At 44.4% G+C, this 21,314-nt stretch overlaps 1 protein-coding gene across 6 annotated transcripts in view; it reads right to left on the reverse strand.

Annotated features, from left to right (window-relative positions):
* Positions 1 to 21,314, reverse strand: part of LOC112234149 (activin receptor type-1-like) — a 36,429-nt gene that overhangs the window by 13,253 nt on the left and 1,862 nt on the right. For 3 of the 6 annotated variants that reach the window (XM_024402166.1, XM_024402167.2, XM_024402162.2), the window contains exons 2-5: positions 7,235 to 7,308; positions 6,564 to 6,818; positions 5,913 to 6,176; positions 5,151 to 5,411 (exon numbers count right to left, since the gene is read on the reverse strand). In XM_024402166.1, coding sequence (XP_024257934.1) covers positions 5,151 to 5,411; positions 5,913 to 6,176; positions 6,564 to 6,818; positions 7,235 to 7,301 — 847 coding nt within the window. In that variant the 5' untranslated portion in view covers positions 7,302 to 7,308. Of the gene's footprint in view, positions 1 to 5,150; positions 5,412 to 5,912; positions 6,177 to 6,563; positions 6,819 to 7,234; positions 7,401 to 18,769; positions 19,134 to 21,314 lie in introns of those variants that run through there. The other 3 variants (XM_024402165.2, XM_024402164.2, XM_024402163.2) reach the window with 3 other exon arrangements.

Here is a 21,314-nt window from a genome sequence, read left to right on the forward strand (position 1 = left end):
CAGCTTTGTTCAATTGTATTCTTCATACTATAAAATGCCACAGAATTCTAAGAAAAACGAGTGAAGCCCACAGCCATATGGCATAGCCAGATCAGGACCTAACATAAGGATAACTCCGAGTACGCCTTTTGATTCTACTGAAAAATACTACAAAAAGTTATGCGTCAGTGGCTTATCGAAGCCAAGAGATAATACATGTGTTTGTTAATCAAGAGTCAATAATTTGATTGACAAATCACCGTCTCACAGAATTTTGTGACCGCCACAGCAGATGAAACGTGTTCTCTGAAGTGCTAAAATCAAGCTTCACCATCTGGCAGTCTGACTGACGAATCAGGGTTTGGCGGATACCAGGAGAATGCTACCTGCTACAAAGCATAGTGCCAACTGTAAAGTTTGGAGGAGGAAGAATAATGGTCTGCGGATGTTTTTCATGGTTCGAGGTCTTAACGCTAGTGCATACAATGACATTCTAGACGATTCTGTGTCCTGAAATTTGTGGCAACAGTTTGGGGAAGGCCCTTTCCTGCTTCAGCATGGCAATGCTCCCGTGCACAAAGCGAGGTCCATACAGAAATGGTTTGTTGAGCCGTTGTTGCGCCGAGACGTTTCCACTTCACAATAACAGCACTTAGTTGGCCGGGGCAGTTCTACTGTTGCAGAAATTTTACGAACCGACTTGTTGGAAAGGTGGAATCCTATGACGGTGCCATGTTGAAAGTCACTGAGCTCCCCGTAAGGCCGTTATAGTGCCAATGTGTGTCTATGTAGATGTCATGGCTGTGTGCTTGATTTTATACAATAGTCACAATTTCATCCACTTTATAATCCCACTTTGTAACAAAATGAGGAAAAAGTCAAGGTGGTCTTGTCAACAAAATATATAATTAGGGTAACTCACTCGTTAGTTTAATGTTTTTAGAAACATTTGTTAGTTTACAGAAGATTTGATTTAGCCAAATCCACTAATTGGAAGTGGTGTCCACATACGTGTGTGTACAGTTGAAGTCGGAAGTTTACATACACCTTAGCCAAATACAGTTACACTCAGTTTTTCACAATTCCTGTAAAAATAAAAAGTAAAAATTACTACTTTATTTTAAGAATGTAAAATGTCAGAATAATAGAGAGATTTCTTTCTTTCATCACATTCCCAGTGGGTCAGAAGTTTACATAGCCTCAATTAGTATTTGGTAGCATTGCCTTTAAATTGTTTAACTTGGGTCAAACGTTTTGGGTTGCCTTCCACAATAAGTTGGGTGAATTTTGGCCCTTTCCTCTTGACAGAGCTTGTGTAACTGGGTCAGGTATGTAGGACTCCTTGCACGCACACGTTTTTTTCAGTTCTGCCCACACATTTTCTATAGGATTGAGGTCAGGGCTTTGTGATGGCTACTCCAATACCTTGACTGTGTTGTCCTTAAGCCATTTTGCCACAACTTTGGAAGTGTGCTTGGGGTCATCGTCCATTTGGAAGAACCATTGGCGACCAAGCTTTAACTTCCTGACTGATGTCTTGAGATGTTGCTTCAATATATCCACATCATTTTCGTGCCTCATGATGCAATCTATTTTGTGAAGTGCACCAGTCCCTCCTGCAGCAAAGCACCCTCACAAAATGATGCTACCACCCCCGTGCTTCACAGTTGGGATGGTGTTCTTCGGCTTGCAAGCCTCACCCTTTTTGCTCCAAACATAGCAATGGGCATTATGGCCAAACAGTTCTATTTTTTTTTTCATCAGACCAGAGGACATTTGTCCAAAAAGTACAATCTTTGTCCCCATGTGCAGTTGCAAATCGTAGTCTAGCTATTTTTATGGCGGTTTTGCAGCAGTGGTTTCTTCCTTCCTGAGCGGCCTTTCAGGTTATGTCGATATAGGACTCGTTTTACTGTGGAAATAGATACTTTTGTACCCGTTTCCTCCAGCATCTTCACAAGGTCCTTTGCTGTTGTTCTGGGATTGATTTGCACTTTTCGCACCGAAGTAAGTTCATCTCTAGGAGACAGAACGCGTCTCCTTCCTGAGCGGTATGACGGCTGCGTGGTCCCATGCTGTTCATACTTGGGTACTATTGTTTGTACAGATGAATGTGGTACCTTCAGGCATTTGGTCTACACTTTTTTTCTGAGGTCTTGGCTGATTTACTTTGATTTTCCCATTATGTCAAGCAAAGAGGCACTGAGTTTGAAGGTAGGCCTTGAAATACATCCACAGGTACACCTCCAATTGACTCAAATGATGTCAATTAGCCTATCAGAAGCTTCTAAAGCCATGACATGTTCTGGAATTTTCCAAGCTATTTAAAAAAGGCACAGTCAACTTAGTGCATGTAAACTTCTGACCCACTGGAATTGTGACACAGTGAATTATAAGTGAAATAATCTGTCTGTAAACAATTGTTGGAAAAATTACTTGTGTCATGCACAAAGTAGATGTCCTAAAACGTCTTACCAAAACTATAGTTTGTTTACAAGAAATTTGTGGAATGGTTGAAAAATTTGTTTTAGTGACTCCAACCTAAGTGTACGTAAACTTCCGACTTCAAATGTATTTGCAAAAAAAGAAACATCCTCTCACTGTCAACTGTGTTGATTTTCAGCAAACGTATGTGTAAATACTTATGAACATAACAAGATTCAACAACTGAGACATAAACTGAACAAGTTACACAGACATGTGACTAACACAAATGGAACAATGTGTCCCTGAACAAAGGGGGGAGGGGTCAAAAGTAATAGTCAGTATCTGGTGTGGCCACCAGCTGCATTAAGTACTGCAGTGAATCTCCTCCTAATGGACTGCACCAGATTTGCCAGTTGTTGCTGTGAGATGTTACCCCACTCTTCCACCAAGGCACTTGCAAGTTCCTGGACATTTTTTGGGGGGGAATGGTCCTAGCTCTCACCCTCCAATCCAACAGGTCCCAGACATGCTCAATGGGATTGAGATCCGGGCTCTTCGATGGCCATGGCAGAACACTGACATTCCTGTCTTAAAAGGAAATCACACATAGAACGAGCAGTATGGCTGGTGGCATTGTCATGCTGGAGGGTCATGTCAGGATGAGACTAAAGGAAGGGTACCACGAGGGAGGAGGATGTCTTCCCTGTAATGCACAGCGTTGAGATTGCTTGCAATGACAACAAGCTCATTCCGATGATGCTGCGACACACCGCCCCAAACCATGACGGACCCTCCGCCTCCAAATCGATCCCGCTCAAGAGTACAGGCCTCAGTGTAAGGCTCATTCCTTCGATGATAAACGTGAATCCGATCATCACCCCTAGTGAGACAAAACATTGACTCGTCAGGGAAGAGCACTTTTTGCCAGTCCTGTCTGGTCCAGCAACGGTGAGTTTGTGCCTATATGCGACATTGATGCTGGTGATGTCTGGAGAGGACCTGCCTTACTACAACAGGCCTTCAAGCCCTCAGTCCAGCCTCTCTCAGCCTATTGAGGACAGTCTGAGCACTGATGGAGGGATTGCGTGTTCCTGGTGTAACTCGGGCAGTTGTTGCCATCCTGTACCTGTCCCGCAGGTGTGATGTTCGGATGTACCAATCCTGGTGTTGTTACACATGGTCTGCCACTGCGAGGATGATCAGCTGTCCGTCCTGTCTCCGTGTAGCGCTGTCTTTGGCGTCTCTCAGTACGGGCATTGTAATTTATTGCCCTGGCCACATCTGCAGTCCTCATGCCTCCTTGCAGCATGCCTAAGGCACGTTCACACAGATGAGCAGGGACCCTGGGCATCTTTCATTTGGTGTTTTTCAGAGTCAGTAGAAAGGCCTTGTTAGTGTCCTATGTTTTCATAACTGTGACCTTCATTTCCTACTGCCTGTAAGCTGTTAGTGTCTTAATGACCGTTCCACAGGTGCATGTTCATTAATGGTTAATGGTTCATTGAACATGCATGGGAAACAGTGTTAAAACCCTTAACAATGAATGATCTGTGTCTTTGAAAGACAGGGTCCTGAAAAAGGGACATTTCTTTTTTTTGCTGAAATATCTAACGTGGATACACAAACTCTTTTTACTGGGGATGGGAGAGTAGTCATTGAGGTTCATAGAACAGAGTTGGGTGACCACAGCTATACATGGTATTTAGTCTGTGTCTCATATGGCACCCTATTCCCTAGTAAACTAACCTTTGGGTCCTGGTCCAAAGGAGTGCACCACGTAGGGCAGTGTTTCCCAACCCCCCTAAAAGTACACATTTTTATTGTGGCCCCAGGCAAGCACAGCTGACTCAACTTGTCAACTAATCATCAAGCCCTTGAGTTGAATGTGGTGTGTTTGTCTGGGGATAAAATGTATACTGTTGGGTGTACTTGTGGACAGGATGTGGTAACCACTGCCGTAGGGAATAGGGTGCCAATTGGGACGCATCTCAGTGTCCTCTGTTCTGCTTTGCCCCAGAGCTCTGTGTCAAACCACGCTGACAATCTCAGAGAGGACAGAGGAGGTAGTAGACCGTGACTAAACAATATTCAAACGTCCGTCTCTTCCCTCAAGACTCTCCCCTCCTCTGCTGTAGAGGTGCTCCGGGTGTAACCGCCATCACCGACCCTGAAAAGCAAACCAATAGATGGCCGTGCAGCAAACGGCTATGGCAGACAATTTCACACACCCTGGCGTGGTGCCCTCGCTGGAGAATGGCCAAGTGGATGGAATGAGCCTTCCTCGGACCTTAAACGCAGGCAGAACTAACCCTTATAGACGGTTACAGACAGTCCTAATTGGAAAAGAGGATTCCTAGAGTCCTGTTTGCACTTGGCCTGACAATAAGGCAAAACTGGTAGAGCATCATGAATGAATGGGTAAGAAAAGTATATCCCAAAGAAAAATCACAGCGCCTCGTCACCACTGGTTTATCAATTGAGCACCTGCCTGTGAACCGTGTCAGTGAATCCATTAGAGACAGCAGATCACCGAGAGCATATGGCACAGAAATGTTTTCGTTTTCCTGGCATGAATAACCTTGGTTTGAATGCAAATGTGCATCACGCAGACCTCTCATTAGAATAGGGATGCATATAAATTAATGTGAGCCATTGAGAGAGGATCCCAAATGGCACCCTATTCCCTATATAGTCCACTACTCAGGGAATATGGTTCCATTTGGGACGCAAGTGCATTTATTTACCCATGACAGGCAGCTCCACGGTGATATTCATGTTACACAGGTGGCCCTGGCAGCACTCCACGATCTGGTCGCGGGAGGGCGGCGTCTTGCAGGTCATCCTGCTCTGCTCGTACACCTTGAAGCAGCCCTTCTGGGAGACCAGGGCTCCGTCGCTGACTGTCAGACTGGAGAAGCAGTGCTGGCCTACACAGCGCCGCCCGGTGGCACACGAGCGCCCCTCGCACACACACTCGTGCTCGCCGGCAGACTTCACTTTATCCTCTATACAGGTAACAGGAAGACAGTAGGGTGAAGTTGCCCCTAGACGCTGATCTTAGGTCAGTTTAGAATTTTCCCCACTAATGGTTAAGAATGGGGGAAGCGGATACTAGATCTGTACTTAGGGCAAGCTTCACCCAGGAGCAAGTTATTCCCCATATAAACATTAGCTTTCCTGTGTGTAAACTAAAGAAACACTTTATAGCCTCCAAAAATATAATGATGATACCATGGATGGTCAGTCCTTGCATCCTATAGTGCTGTTCATGAATTTGAGAGTGGTAACATTTCTCGTGCCCCATCCCACAGCTTTTTACCCGGGATAAGGGGCAGGGAGTACTCTGTTATTGTTTCAACTGCTGATTGCTGATTTAATGCTTATCTGTACCACTAATTAAATCTAAATGAATTATGAAACAAAGTGAGAAGGCTTCGGTGAGGCCAAGATACTAAAACATTCAAATACATAGTAATGATTTCAGTGAAAACAGGGTGGTAGGTTACCTTTCGCTGGTGTTTCCACAGTGATGTTCAGGTTACACAGGTGCCCCTGGCAACACTTGACTATGTGGCTGGGAGAAGGAGGGGTGGCGCAGGTGGCTCTCCCCTGGTCGTCATCCCGAAGGCAGCCCTTCTGGTGAACCACAAACCCGTCACTGATCTTGACAGAGGAGAAACACTGCTGGCCCGTACAGCGCTCCCCGCCATCACACGACCGCCCCTCACACACACACTCAATGCCTTGCAAGGCAGGCATCACTTCCTCATCTGTTAAAAAAAAGAAAAGAAAAAAAAGAGGAGATCGGAGAAATCAACAAACGCTTGTAATTCTCAATCATTGAAGAGAATATAACACATGTTCTGGTAGTTGTTGTTTATTCACTTATGTCCCCAAATGGCCTTCACACAAATGAACACACTGAATGTAAAATGTGTCATTAGCTAGATCTATGTGCAAAGTGGTGATGTGCTGCTTAGGTAGGTCGGTATCGGTAGTAGAAATGTTTGTGAGTCAGCACATTGCTAGTGCTAAGCCTACGTTTCGGTATCGGTAGTAGAAATGTTTGTGAGTCAGCACATTGCTAGTGCTAAGCCTACGTTGAGGGCGGGATAAAAGCATGAGCGTGATGAATCCCGTGAGAATAAATGTGTCACCTCTCGCTGGTGTTGCCACTGTGACATTCATGTTGCAAAGGTCGCCATGGCAGCACTCCACCATCGGGTTATGGGATGGGGGGCTTTCGCAACTTATGGACTCCTCGCTCCGGCCCACAATGCATCCCTTCCGCTGGACGGAAATGGCGTTCTGGACGGTGAGGGCCGAGAAGCACTGCTGACCAAAACACCGGTCTCCTCCGTCGCATGACGGCCCATCGCACGCACACTCGTAGTCGCTCACACTCGCCTCATCTGCACAGGAAACAGTCAAAATGGGACAGAGCCGAAAAGGAAAAACACATTTAACCATCAATAATGGCATCCAGTATACTGTGTGGCTGCTCGGCATTGTGAATATCATGGTCATATTGTGGTCATCTTCGTGCAGGAGCTTTGGTATATTCAACCTTCCTCATTTTCTTCTCTTTTTGATTTGAGAGTTTTATCATTTAGCAGCTACACTAAAGTAGATGATGCAGAATAATAAGTATCCCCAGCCAGCCAGACAGTGACAGTGTGAAATCCTCAGTTCTCCCAGAGCTCAGTCTGAGAGCCTGTCACTGCAGTTGTTAAAAAATGCTGCAAGACAGCGTGGGGAGAGGGAGAGCGGCACGGGGACAGAATGAGAGCCAAATCATGCCCTTGACAGACATTTTTTATTAACTCACCTTTCATGCTGGAGGAGGGTAAAACCAGAAGTATGAAGACCAGGAAAAACATATCGCCGTCTAACATTGTAGACCTGGAAGACAGGGTAGAAGTTCCATTGGAATAGTGTGTTCGCTAAACGTGGACCTGCCGGATAGCTTACAATCCATGTACTCAGAAGATTCCCTGACAAGACAAAACACATTTATTTGCATCACACAGATAAATTGACAAGCAGCTTCTGTATAAATGCCTTTGTTATGTCCACTAAAATGAATTCACGCCAATGGTGTGACAGGATAAAAGGAAAGAAAGAGATGAAAGTAAAGGATTTAATTCTAAAGGAGCACCATGACAGAGGGGAATTTTACTGAGAGAAAAAAAGACCTTTCCTTGTTTTCAGTAAAGAGTCAACACCAAGTTTAAAATGCTCAAGTAAAGTGGGTCTCATGCCTTCCTGTTGTCCTGGCAACAAGGCATTGAGTGGCAAGCAATTGGGCGACTAGTGCTCTCCTATTGGCTGAGCTGTACTGGGAGAGAAAAACAGCCTACTTGGCAGCGAGTGGAGCAGACAGACGCAGGAGGAGAACGAGGAGGAGGACGAGATGATCACAGCAGGGAGCCCAAATAGAAACATTCCAAATGAAGAGGCTGCCTCTAACCATTCAATATTGCATGTATCTTTAGGCACAGCAACATAAAAATGTACATTTACGTCCATTTGACTTCGGCTGTGACCTGTCGGACTGATTCAAACAGAGCCCACCGCACTCCATAGCAACACATCCACACCCCATAAAGAGGACGCATGTTTTCCAAACTATTCCTGTACCAACTTCACATTGATAAGACTTGAAGATTGTTGCCGTTGGCCAAAATACTCCCGACAATTCCGCCACCTATTCCCCATGCAGCGTGTTCATGACATACTAAGCCAGGGCAGACCGTTATCTTGGCAGTGTTTGTGTCTGCTCGCTGATAAATACCCCAGTGTTTCCCCCAAAGCCTTTGTGCCGGCTCCCAGACATAAATGATTAAGCACGCAATGTTAGCATTACCCCAACGGCGTCTGTATGGCCCGGCTCACACACAGACCACATGTTGCTCCTTTTTAAAATCAGAGCACAAAACAGAGGCTCCCACTGAAAGATAATCATGGGCTCTGTGCAGAGCAGCGTGGGGGTAAGAGGACAGAGGGGGGGAACCCAGGGGACACACAAGTATGGCCAGGGGGCAACGAAAGGGCAGAGGGACCGGGGGATAATGCAGCCACAAAGTCGAAATCGGCTACAAAAATGTAAGGTTAGGGTTAGGCATGAGGTTAGCAATGTGGTTAAGGTTAAGATTAGGTTTGAAATCAGATTAAGAAGAAAAGTGGTATAAATGGTCAGGCTTTAGCCATAAGACTTTGTGGCTGTGTTAACTAGTGACAACCAGGTAGGGGAGGGCACCGGGGAGGAAAGGGAGGGGGGCAGGTGAAGTGTGCCACCCAAAAATGAGCACAGGGTACAGACAGGTAAAGGAGTATATACAGTATATACACCCAATGGAAAAGCGTCATTTGCAGTGCAGTGATGCAATGCCGTTTTGTCACTAAAAGGGGCAGCTCCTTGTACTACTCTCCGAAATTCCTACATACTCCCGTGCCACATGAAAATGTTAATGTGCCTGATCATTCCTTGCGCAGCCGTGGGTGCAGTGTTGTGTAGGCAATGAAGCGGGTTTTTGTTACCACCAACTCGCTTGGTTCCTTGGTCTGATCTACAGTGCCTTCGGAAAGTATTCAGACCCCTTGGCTTTTTCCACATCTTGTTACGTTACAGCCTTATTCTAAAATAGATGACCTTTTATTTATCCACACACAATACTCCATAATGACAAAGAGAAAACAGGTTGACATTTATGCAAATGTTTTAAAAAATACCTTATTCACAAATATTCAGACCTTTTGCTAATGAGACTCGAAATTGAGCTCAGGTGCATCCTGTTTCCATTGATCATCCTTGAGATGTTTATACAACTTGGATTCCACCTGTGGTATATTTCAGTTGATTGGACAGAATTTGGAAAGGCACACACCTGTCTATATAAAGGTCCCACAGATGACAGTGCATGTCAGAGCAAAAACCAAGCCATGAGGTCGAATGAATTGTCCGTAGAGCTCCGAGACATGATTGTGTTGAGGCACAGATCTGGGGAAGGGTACCAAAACATTTCTACAGCATTGAAGGTCCCCAAGACCAGGATGGATCATTCTTAAATTGAAGATTGAAACCACCACGATGTGATGCTCTGGAGAAAACCTGGCACCATCCCGACGGTGAAGCATGGTGGTGGCAGCATCATACTGCAAAAATGTTGACCAAAAAAAACAACTGTTTTTGCTTTGTCATCATGGGGTATTGAGTAGAGATTGAGGGAGGGGGACACTATTTAATCCATTTTAGAATAAGGCTGTAACAAAATGTGGGAAAAGTCAAGGGGTCTGAATAATTTCCGAATGCATCAAAAGTAGTCTATTTTGCATTGACAACCAAATATTATCTCAGCGACAATAAACCAAATGATAATGTAGCTTTATTAATCCCCCCCCAAAAAAGTATTTTGTTTCGAAGTAATAACTAGTGATTCCAGGCTATTTTGGTTAAAAATAATATTAAAAAAGCAAGCCATGTGCTTTTTCCCCTATGCCAAAAACATGACCTTTTTTGCTGATACAGTGGGGCAAAAAAGTATTTAGTCAGCCACCAATTGTGCAAGTTCTCCCACTTAAAAAGATGAGGCCTGTAATTCATCATATGTACACTTCAACTATGACAGACAAAATGAGAAAAGAAAATCCAGAAAATCACATTGTAGGATTTTTAATTAATTTATTTGCAAATTATGGTGGAAAAGAAGTATTTGGTCAATAACAAAAGTTTCTCAATACTTTGTTATATACCCTTTATTGGCAATGACAGAGGTCAAACGTTTTCTGTAAGTCTTCACAAGGTTTTCACACGCTGTTGCTGGTATTTTGGCCCATTCCTCCATGCAGATCTCCTCTAGAGCAGTGATGTTTTGGGGCTGTTGCTGGGCAACACAGACTTTCAACTCCCTCCAAAGATTTTCTATGGGGTTGAGATCTGGAGACTGGCTAGGCCACTCCAGGACCTTGAAATGCTTCTTACGAAGCCACTCCTTCGTTGCCCGGGCGGTGTGTTTAGGATCATTGTCATGCTGAAAGACCTAGCCACGTTTCATCTTCAAATAAGAATTTGTTCTTAACTGACTTGCCTAGTTAAATAAAAGGTAAAATAAATTTTAAAAAATTTAAAAAATGCTCTTGCTGATGGGAGATTTTCACTCAAAATAGGTATGGTGTTCTTTGGATACAACACAGCATTCTTTGTTCTCCAAACACAACGAGATGAGTTTTTACCAAAAAGTTATATTTTGGTTTCATCTGACCATATGACATTCTCCCAATCTTCTTCTGGGTCATCCAAATGCTCTCTAGCAAACTTCAGACGGGCTTGGACATGTACTGGCTTAAGCAGGGGGACACGTCTGGCACTGCAGGATTTGAGTCCCTGGCGGCGTAGTGTGTTACTGATGGTAGGCTTTGTTACTTTGGTCCCAGCTCTCTGCAGGTCATTCACTAGGTCCCCCCGTGTGGTTCTGGGATTTTTGCTCACCGTTCATGTGATCATTTTGACCCCCCGGGGTGAGATCTTGCGTGGAGCCCCAGATCGGGGGAGATTGCCAGAAATCTTGCTTGTTCGTAGGTGACCAAATACTTATTTTCCACCATAATTTGCAAATAAATTCATTAAAAATCCTACAATGTGATTTTCTGGATTTTTTCCCCTAAATTTGTCTGTCATAGTTGAAGTGTACCTATGATGAAAATTACAGGCCTCTCTCATTTTTAAGTGGGAGAACTTGCACAATTGGTGGCTGACTAAATACTTTTTTGCCCCACTGTATGTGAGTGAATACATTCAAGCCTCATTAAAATTTGTGATAATATTCTAGGTTACACCGGCAAGTATAATATTTATCCAGTTATAAATCGGATTATTTCACACGGAGATGTGGGAAGCTAATCAACTTCAAAAATCACTTCAAGATTGCGGGCTTGATTTAGCTTGGCATTGAATAAGCATCCCATTTTGCACTGATAACCAAATATAATCCAGACAACATTAGAATCCTCCAACAAGGTATTTTGTTTAGAAGGGATTACTATGTGATTCTATGCTATTTTGTAAAAACAGCTGTAGTCGTGCTTCTTTTTTTCTTCTCCTGCATGACTAAAAATTATATTCTATTTTTAGCTGATATGGGAATGAATACATTGAAGTAGCATACCAAAATTGGGATAATGTTCTAAGTATACACATATTTGCCAGGGCATATTTTACACAACTATACATCAGATTATTCACATGGAGACATGGGAAGCTAAAAAGGCTAGCTAGTTTGCTACATTTTTAGTCAGACTAAAGCTAGCTACTACTACTAGCAGCATATAGCAAGGGCAGATGACTTTTGCTTGCTTTCACCACAAAGACGACAAACAAAAAAGGCAGCTGTCACCCCCTTGTGAATGGGAATCTAGGCAGCACGGACCAGCGAGGTTATCATGCTGCCAAAGGGTGCTCCAAAAATCAGACTCTACCCACACTCACATAGATCAATGGAATTAAGCTTGTATCGGCCTTAAGGGAGGACAATGGGGGGAGTCCCAAATTCCAGGTTGGAAGAATCTAGATCTCCACCTTCAAATAAAACTTTGTCACAGTCACAGAATAGAACAGGTGTAGACTTTACCTTGAAATGCCTATTTACAAGCCCTTAACTACTCTTGAACTGCACTGTTGGTTAAGAAAATATTGACCATGTAGACTAAAATAAAAAAGTAAGACAATAAGAACAATAATGAGGTTATATACAGGGGGCGCCGGTACAGAGTCAGTGTGCGGGGGTACAGGTTATTTGAGGTAATTTGTATATGTAGGTGGGGGTGAAGTGACTATGCATAGATAATAAACAGCGAGTAGCAGCAGTGTACAAAAGGGATGTGGGAAATAGCCACTGGCGATTTTATTATTTGTTCAGCAGTCTTATGGCTTGGGGGTGGAACCTGTTGAGGAGCCTCTTGGTCCTAGTCTTGGCGATCCGGTACCGCTTGCCGTTCAGTAGCAGAGAAAACAGTCTATAACTTGGGTGACTGGAGTCTGACAATTTTATGGGCTTTCCTCTGACACCACCTATTATACAGGTCCTGGATGGCAGGAATCTTGGCCCCAGTGATGTACTGGGCCGTTCGCACTACCCTCTGTAGTGCCTTACGGTCAGATGCCAAGCAGTTGCCATACCAGGCGGTGATGCAGCCGGTCAGGATGATCTCGATGGTGCAGATGTAGAACCTTTTGATGATCTGGGGACACATGCCAAATCTTTTCAGTCTCCTGAGGTGGAAAAGGTTTTGTCATGCCCTCTTCACAACTGTCTTGGTATGTTTGGACCATGATAGTTCGTTGATGTGTTTCAAGTTCCTTGGTGTCCACTCGACCCGCTCCACTACAACCCCGTCTATGTTAATGGGGGCCTGTTCGGCCCGCCTTTTCCTATAGTCCACGATCAGCTCCTTAGACTTGCTCACATTGAGGAAGAGGTTGTTGGGAGGTGTTTAGTCCCAGAGTCCTTAGCTTAGTGATGAGCTTCGTGGGCACTATGATGTTCCCCCCTGATTTTGGGTAACTACCAGATTTTTGCAACAAACACCACAGGTGCAGAAGCAGACAGGGATGGCATAAAATGAAACAGATCTCCCCAACCCCGTGATTCAGGATGTGTCCCTCCAGGCACTTAATATATCACCTCAATTATCTGCCCGATGCATCTCAGCCACTTCCACTTAATCTGCCTCTAGCCTTTAACTAAAAATGGGGTGTTTCATGTTTCATTTGGTATCTTTTACAAAAAATGTCACCGTCTGCAGTCTGCCTCCGCACAAAGACAAGAACGCAACCCAATTTGAGAGAGTATAGCCTAGCTTTTGAACCATATCAAAGGCAAAAACCCTACCGCCATCTTGAGCTTGCACCAATGCCGGGTGATAGATTAACAAGTTGGGTTCGGCAAGGCAGAGTCAGACAGATCTGATGCAGTAGTTTGGCTGAGGGATTAAGATGTGCTCCTCCTGATATTAGACCGCAAGTTGGAGACAAACGAGGCCAGCAACATCTGCAGAACACATTGAGCAAAACAGAAAGAGCAGTACATTTTTGGGAGTTGTGTGCTTGTGCTCCCTCTGTCCCTGCATATTGAAATCTCTGGCAGTCCTAGTTGCAATGAGTTAACAGAGCCGACATCCTGACAGGGGTGTGCTGCTCCCCCCTGCCATTTTCTGTATCTTGGGATAGAATCTAGTATCACTGTAATAGTCGACCAAGGGAAGGATAAAAAATACAAGAGGGGAGATCAAATACAGAGCGCCCTAATAATGTACATAAGCAGGGGATTGGAAGGGGTGGGTGTTGGCAGTGGAAAGGCTTTGCTGAGATGTTGTCTTTGAGGACCAAGTGGGACCAAACAAAAATGTGGCCAAGTTGTGGTCAAGGCAGCTCGAGAAAATAATCAGGTTTCATGCAGTCTTCCTTCTCTCTCAAAACGATTCAAAGTCCCTGCTCCTTTTCAAAACCCTACATTTGCATCAAGATGAACATTTCGGTGTTGACTGTTGAGTCACATGCATACACCAGATATTTGGATTCATCCGCTTTTACCCAACCATCATGACTCCATCATATGTTTGGTCGGTTGTGATATGCTCAGGTAACGATTGGTGCGATGCATTGTATAACAGTATATTGAGTGAGTGATTGAGAGAGAGAGAGAGTGTGTGTGTGTGTGTGTGTTGCTTGGGCCTGGGAGCCCTGCAGGAGCTGCTGAGTCATCAGGCTGCCGAGCTGGGAGACAGGAGGTGGAATCTGTGTCTGAGCTGTCGCTGGCATAGTTACCATGGCACAAATAGCCCCAGAGGATCCACAGGGAGAGCTGGGCAGAGCAAGGCACAGCTGACCCAGTCTTGTCCTGCTCCGGGGCCCATGCCTCCCCTCACATATCCCCATCCCACTCAGAGAGGAGCGTGACACCAGGAACACGCAGATGGCCCGCTCCGAGGTAGATATGGGTGTGACACAGACAGCGCTGGGGGTAAACTAGCTCACCTTGCATTTACACAGCAGACTCACACAGCACATCGAATCAAACATGCCACCAATCGCTGCTCACAGCCAAACAGCCAAGTGCATCAGTGCGAACAAAGTAAAGCAGACATAGATTTGCAGTGTTTATTCGGTTGTTCACTAGACCTGTCTGGAAACTCCAGAGAGAGAGCTGAGAATAGTCAGAGTTAAAGATAGGTGTGGCGTACGGCAAATAGAAATACTATAGGCTATATGAGAAACAGGAGTATCTCATAACTGCACAACAGATTGCATATGCCATATACAAAACAATTCAAATTGGAAAAAAACTTGCCAATTTCAACCAACAAATTAGATGTTAGTGTTTTTTTATTACAGTGTACTAGGAGCATGGGAAGGCAAAGAAAATGGCCTTGCTTCCAATTGAACAGCAGTGAATTGCCCCACTTAAGTTTAAGTGCTTAAAATCAAGAGCAAGGACAACTTCTGTCTTACCCAGGCACTGTTGTTTAACTCATCCAATGATTAATCATTGGTTTTGTGTGATTTTTTTTTTTGGGGGGGGCTTGCATATTCATGCAGCATTTGTGCTTCCATTTAGAGATATTACACTTCAAGAATGTGTCATCCTACAATAACAAAAAATGCAAACAATAGAAAAATGAACAATCCACAGAGGGAGACCGAGATGGAGACTGAGAGCTCTGTAAAAGCTAAACAGTCGAAAGAATTCCAGGGCCATAAACAACTCTGCTACGTTAATTAATTACAGCACGCAAGACAGCTAACAACTGGGGGTTGCCATAATCACACTAAATCTGTTCATTGGAAGAAAACATTCATTAAGCTATGGAAATCCTCCTCCACCCTTGCTAGGGGCCTCATCAAATGGGAGATTAAAAGCCCACAGGCAGCCCTCCGTGGCCCCCAGGACCCTACAGTGGCCCATTCTGACCCTGCCGTAGCCCTGCCTGGGCTCTCTCTCTCGCTCTCTCCTTTTTCTCTCCAGGGCTTCACTCAACAGCAGACTCTCTCACAATGTAAGGAATGTCATCAAATGCAAATGGGCCTTTTCTTGTAAACTCACAGTACTAACACTCCTTTCCTGGTAAGAGGTGAGTGCAGCAGGTTTGGTTCAGTGCAGGAAAGGGTCATTTCTGATATAATACCCATGCCCCTGTGTGTATCCCTTGTAATCTGAGACAAAAGATGTCTTCTCTTTCAGTAGTACTTTTTTTTTTTACCATCACTGGCTTCGACAACGACCAGAGAGACCCTCCTGAAAATGGTCAGACTTGAACAGCCATTTTGTTTCTCCTTAGTCTCAGATGATCTATTCCTCACTGAGTAGAATGAAAGATGTTGGCAGGGACGAATGACATGGCCAAAACAACCTTGTTTACTTTGAAATTACATTGGATTGAGGAGATGGCTGCGGGTTTGATCCCATTGAATACAGCAAAGGATCTGAACGAAACATAACCCTGTGGCCTTCAGCCTCAACCGCTGACACTTTGTACAGGTGAGACTTGAAAGCAAGAAATGGTAAATGTACGATTGCACAATCACAGAAGCTCTAAAAATGTACTAAAACCCCAAGCATCAAGTGAATTCCTGAACAAAAAAAAAACAAAAAAAAGATGTGCTTTGTGCTAGAGAGATATATCAAGGGCAATTATTCAAGCGCCACGATGAAGACATTCAAGACGAAGTCAGCATATTGATGGACAGAGTATACTGCGACCGGCAGCAGTCACCATGGCACCGCAAATTTCTCTGTATGGACCACCATCACAACACTCGACAGGGCCAATTCAAACACAGTCTCTATGACCTTTAGCAATGTTTGCAGGAAGTGGAATGCACAAACACTCTCCCTCTGAATGACCCACTGATGAAGTTCAGTGTGCTGCAGGGACACAGCTCTCCAAGACCACCTTGATTTGTATCACACAGACTCTTGTTCCACCTCTTCTCCACCATCAGACCCGCTTGGTCACATTGGACTCCCGGACAAATATCCAGAGATACTGTAGTTTCGCCTTCAACGCCCACAATGTACAGTAGCAATGAGAAGAAGAATCATAGGTGGCCTCAGCACAGAATTCCAATACGTTTCTATTGAATTGATGTCCTGTGTCAGAGAGTGAGCTTTGCCATTGAGAGTGGGCTTAACAAGATCAGCAACCCCCCCCCTCCGGCCACACACACACACACACACACACACACACACACACACACCCCCACTCCAGTCCTGCATGTCTACCCGTCAGATTGAGGCTTCCCACACAGCACTACTGGACCACCACAGTCACACCCTCCTGTCAATGGAAGCATTATGACCTGGGTTTGTTTTATATTCCTGAGTGAGAATTCTTCGTAGGAGTCGGACCAACTCCCATTCAATTGTTCCTTCAATTACAGAGGACAGGCGACAAGACGTTGTAGCCTATCTGCTCTCATTGATCTTGAAGCATAGGAGCACACAAAAGTTTCACATAATGTCCTTGAGAACAGAGGTAATAGGCGACAGATTTCGGGCTATTTCTAAATGTGTAGAAATCTCCTGTTCTGCCTCAATCCTCGGGTGTTAACTAGCTTCCTTACGAAGCCATGGAGAGAGAACAAATAACAGCATCACAAAATTGGAAAGGAAGTCCAAGAACTGCAACACACCACAGACGCACATATGTTTGATATTAGCGAGAGTTTCACCAATGTTAGTCTTCAAGGGATACTTCGGGATTTTTTGCAATGAGGCCCTTTATCTACTTCCCCAGAGTCAAAAGAACTCACGGATACCATTTCTTATGTCTCTGTGTCCAGTATGAAAGTAAATTCGAGATAGCATTGGCTCGCTAAACTAACTAGCACTAGCGCAATGGCTAAGTCTATGGGTATCTGCTGGCAGATAAACAAATCCTAGCAGATCAATTCTAAATGGTTTGAGCATTGACACATCATGCCAAAAATGGCATCTTTGTAGCTCTTCACCATCAGCTTATTACATTACACAAAACCGTACATGCCCCACATCCCTAACACTGCTCATTTTAACTTTCCAAACAGACTTGAGTCAAATAAGGGAATCCTTAAAATTGTCTAAATGAGGGAATAATTCAACAAACCAAATTAAATGTACAAATCACACAAATCAAGGGATCGATCAAACAGAGGTCACTCCTAAAATAGGGTATTGATCATTGATTCATTCTACTCGTAAACTACATCCACTTCAAAGCCCAGGAATGGGGAAAGGGAGAAGAACCAAAGAGAGCCATAACTTTCCCCCTAACAGCTGAGCGATAAGAGCTCTGAAGCGAGTGAAGAGCTCATAAAATGTGTATTGCAGATGGTCTCCAGTGCAGTCTCGGGGTAGTGGGAGAGGGAGAGAGAGAGGCCAGGAACACTGCGTATCGGTGTCTGCTTTAGTCTGCGTAGACAGCAGACTCCAGTCTCCTCTCGATTTGCCTTTCACTCACATTTGCAGAGAGAATAGAACTTGAAATCAATAACCCACTGGAGAGCCACCAAAGGAGATCCTGGAAGCAGACACACACGTAGGACCAAAGTCTGTCTGGGGCACAGCCGCTGTCTGACTTCCTGTCTAGCATCAAGCCGAGGCTGCAGAGCCAGCTAGGCCCCAGACGGCGAGGCTGCACTCATCCTGATATGTTGTGGCTGCACAGGGCTTATGATTATTAAAGGCTCAAGGATTTTGACTAAAAATAACACGTCTTAAAAAGCAGTGGGAAATCGGGGGGCAAGCAATGCCATACACATGCTGTGTTCCTCCGCAGCCCCCGCATCCACAACTGCCAAGTCCAACTCTAATCCAGACAGAAAACTAAAAGTACAATTTACTCGCATGTCAGTGTGCACCACATAAGGTCAAGAGTGCCAACCTCACAGCTGATGGGTCCTTAAAACCTTATCAGTCTCAGGAAATCCCACAGTGAAAAAGCTCAAATTCACTACTTTCATTCATCGGCTTTCTCTGCCCTCATATTTAGCCTCGTAATTAACTGTTTTGCCATTTGCTTTTCAGGACAACCAGGGATACGAGGAAAACAAAACTATTTGAAATAAAACAGTTGAACTGGTGAGTTTTATTGACAAATGTCAATTAAAAAAAAAAAAAAAAAAAAAGTCCACCAAGCAAAAACCTGATTAAAAAAAAATGCATTTATAAGAATGCTGTAAGTACAGAAATTGTTTGCTCAGTGAGAAATGAATATCCAAGTAGTCACTGACAACTGTGTGGAGTTTGACAGCAACTATGCGAGCACATTGCAGTAGTTTAAGGCACTATGTCCTGGGATTTCATATGATCTTCTATGTAGAACTTCCTACCTTCTGACGACTCTCTTGTAGCTTGTAAGCGTCGGAGAGCAAAACGCAGCTCTAGCTCAGCCCCCGTTAACTAATGGTTGGTATTAGTGGATGCAGAAGAAATACACGAATCCAATGCAACAACCCAGCAGTCTGTAGCTCCAACGCACAATGTTTAAAATGGGTTGGAATCCAAAAACGCGCCGGCGTCACAGCGCGACTATAGGAGATCGCTCGTCTGTCGTCGGAGTCTCCGCCAAGTCCCGCCTCCCTCGCTCTTCCTCCGTCCCTCTGCTCTCTCTCTCACACAACCTCTTCTCTCTCACTCCCAGGCTGGTTTGAGACGGAGGCACTTACACCACCACGCCTGAGCCAGCCCCAGATTCCTGCTCAGACTTGAAGCACTGCATCTCTGTGCATGGCACAGTCTGCTGTTAAAGACAGCGTGTGTGTAACCTGATCCTCCAGCAGGCCAACCAGTGCTCCCTCGCTCTCTCTTCTCCCTCTGCTCTGCTATTGTCTCAGCCCATACTGCCAGCTGTTTCTGACAGCCAAATTACTGTGCACAGAGAAATGATTGCTGTCGGAGGACTATTCTTTCCATCGCGCTCTTTCTTTCTCTCGCGCCTCTGCTTTCTGAAATGTTCAGGCCTCAGTGGGCAAATTATACACTTTGTGGTGCTCTGAAAGAACAGCTGCGGAACGGATCTGCTGAGGAAAGGCCAGCCTATCTGCTCCAATGGAAGTGGATATCATGTAATGTGGGAATAATTACTTTGATCGTGTCTATGGGAGAGAATTAGAAACCGTCTGTTAAAAACAATTGACATTACAGTATGATGAATCAGAAACTATGTTGAACTCACTAACCAAACATGAACACTTGGAGTTGAAATGGACTTGAACAAAAACACCAGAATAGAGCATTTCTGTTTGCTGTACGCCATTATAATACCCCAGTAGGTGAAGGGTGCATGAATCAAATAGCCTTTAGAGATTCGCATATAATACTCCATAAGTCAAATAAAGTTTTGAAAAAAAAACATTAAGGAGCGTCAAAGGGAACATGGTCATATCCAGAATCGCATACGCAAGATACCATTGCTTTGACCGCTACTTGAAATTAACTTGACATCTTTATGGAAGAAAGGAGCGCTGACGCTCTGAGTTTGTCTACAATAGATTTCCACAACATCCACTAGTGTCATTGGCCCGAAGCACAATGATTACATTGTCAGGAGGGACACTGGAGAAAGAGAGCTTATCAGGACGTTATGGGTGAGCAGGCACGAACAAGTCAGACGGACCTTTCACCTCAACTGAATAGAGTGGGAGCCCTGTCTCCGTCCAGACTGACTGACGTCGCGCTATCTGACCGCGATCAGCAGACTCCAGGAATCAACTAACCTTAGTGAGACACTCCAGTTCACCAACCACTCACACAGCTCCATTAGTAGGTACAAACTATTATTAACAACGTTCCTCAAAAGACATTTCTATCAGTTATAGGCACCATTTCTAGCATTGTTTCATAGACAGGTCAGAGCTACAGATTCCCTTCAATATTGATTCCAACCAAAGAAATGACCAGTGACCGACCACTCATTTGTGTATTCCAAGCTGTCTAGAAGTCTATTCCATGACCAAATTCACCTGCCAATACACATATCGTGCACATGTGTGACAATGGCAACAGTAGGGCAGTCAATCATCAGCTTCAAAGAGACTATTTTCAAGGTTCTATACCTGCCTCGACACATTACGATGATCTCACATAGTAGTCGCAGCTGTAACCCGATTACTCAGATAGCAGAGAATTTACACATCATCACGACCTCTTGACTCATTTTAGCATGGAGGCTAACCTTGGAGACTTTATGACACACTGGAGAGACACTGATGCCCATGGATGTAAGGAGATGATTTGTTTCATCAATTAGAAGGGAGTAAGGGACAACTGCTAATATTAAGATTGACATTCACAGCCAATAACTGACTGTGTGTGTGTGTGTATAACCTGAGAGAAGTTCATTAAGAGCAGGACCTCTAAATTATGACACCAATGACTTGTAAGTGTTAAACAAAAATCCATATACCTTTCAAATGAAATATGCACCAGATTCAGACGCACCAGTCTGCTTACTTTGCCAAGGAAATGCCTTTCAAATCTTTGCCGCATGATCATTTGATCACATTTTTTTCTGCACCTCATTTCTGTGATAGGGTTTTTCTTAAAACATACTCGTGCAAAACGTAATGAGCAAATATTTAATAAGTATATGCTATACTAACTACCTGCCCTCCAGGACACCTACACCACCCGATGCTACAGGAAGGCCATAAAGATCATCAAGGACATCAACCACCCGAGCCACTGCCTGTTCACCCCGCTGTCATCCAGAAGGCGAGGTCAGTACAGGTGCATCAAAGCTGGGACCGAGAGACTGAAAAACAGCTTCTATCTCAAGGCCATCAGACTGTTAAACAGCCACCACTAACATTGAGTGGCTACTGCCAACACACTGTCAATGACACTGACTCTACTCCAGCCACTTTAATCATGGGA

Source organism: Oncorhynchus tshawytscha, linkage group LG03 (genome assembly GCF_018296145.1).
Source record: "Oncorhynchus tshawytscha isolate Ot180627B linkage group LG03, Otsh_v2.0, whole genome shotgun sequence".
Lineage (NCBI taxonomy): Eukaryota > Metazoa > Chordata > Actinopteri > Salmoniformes > Salmonidae > Oncorhynchus > Oncorhynchus tshawytscha.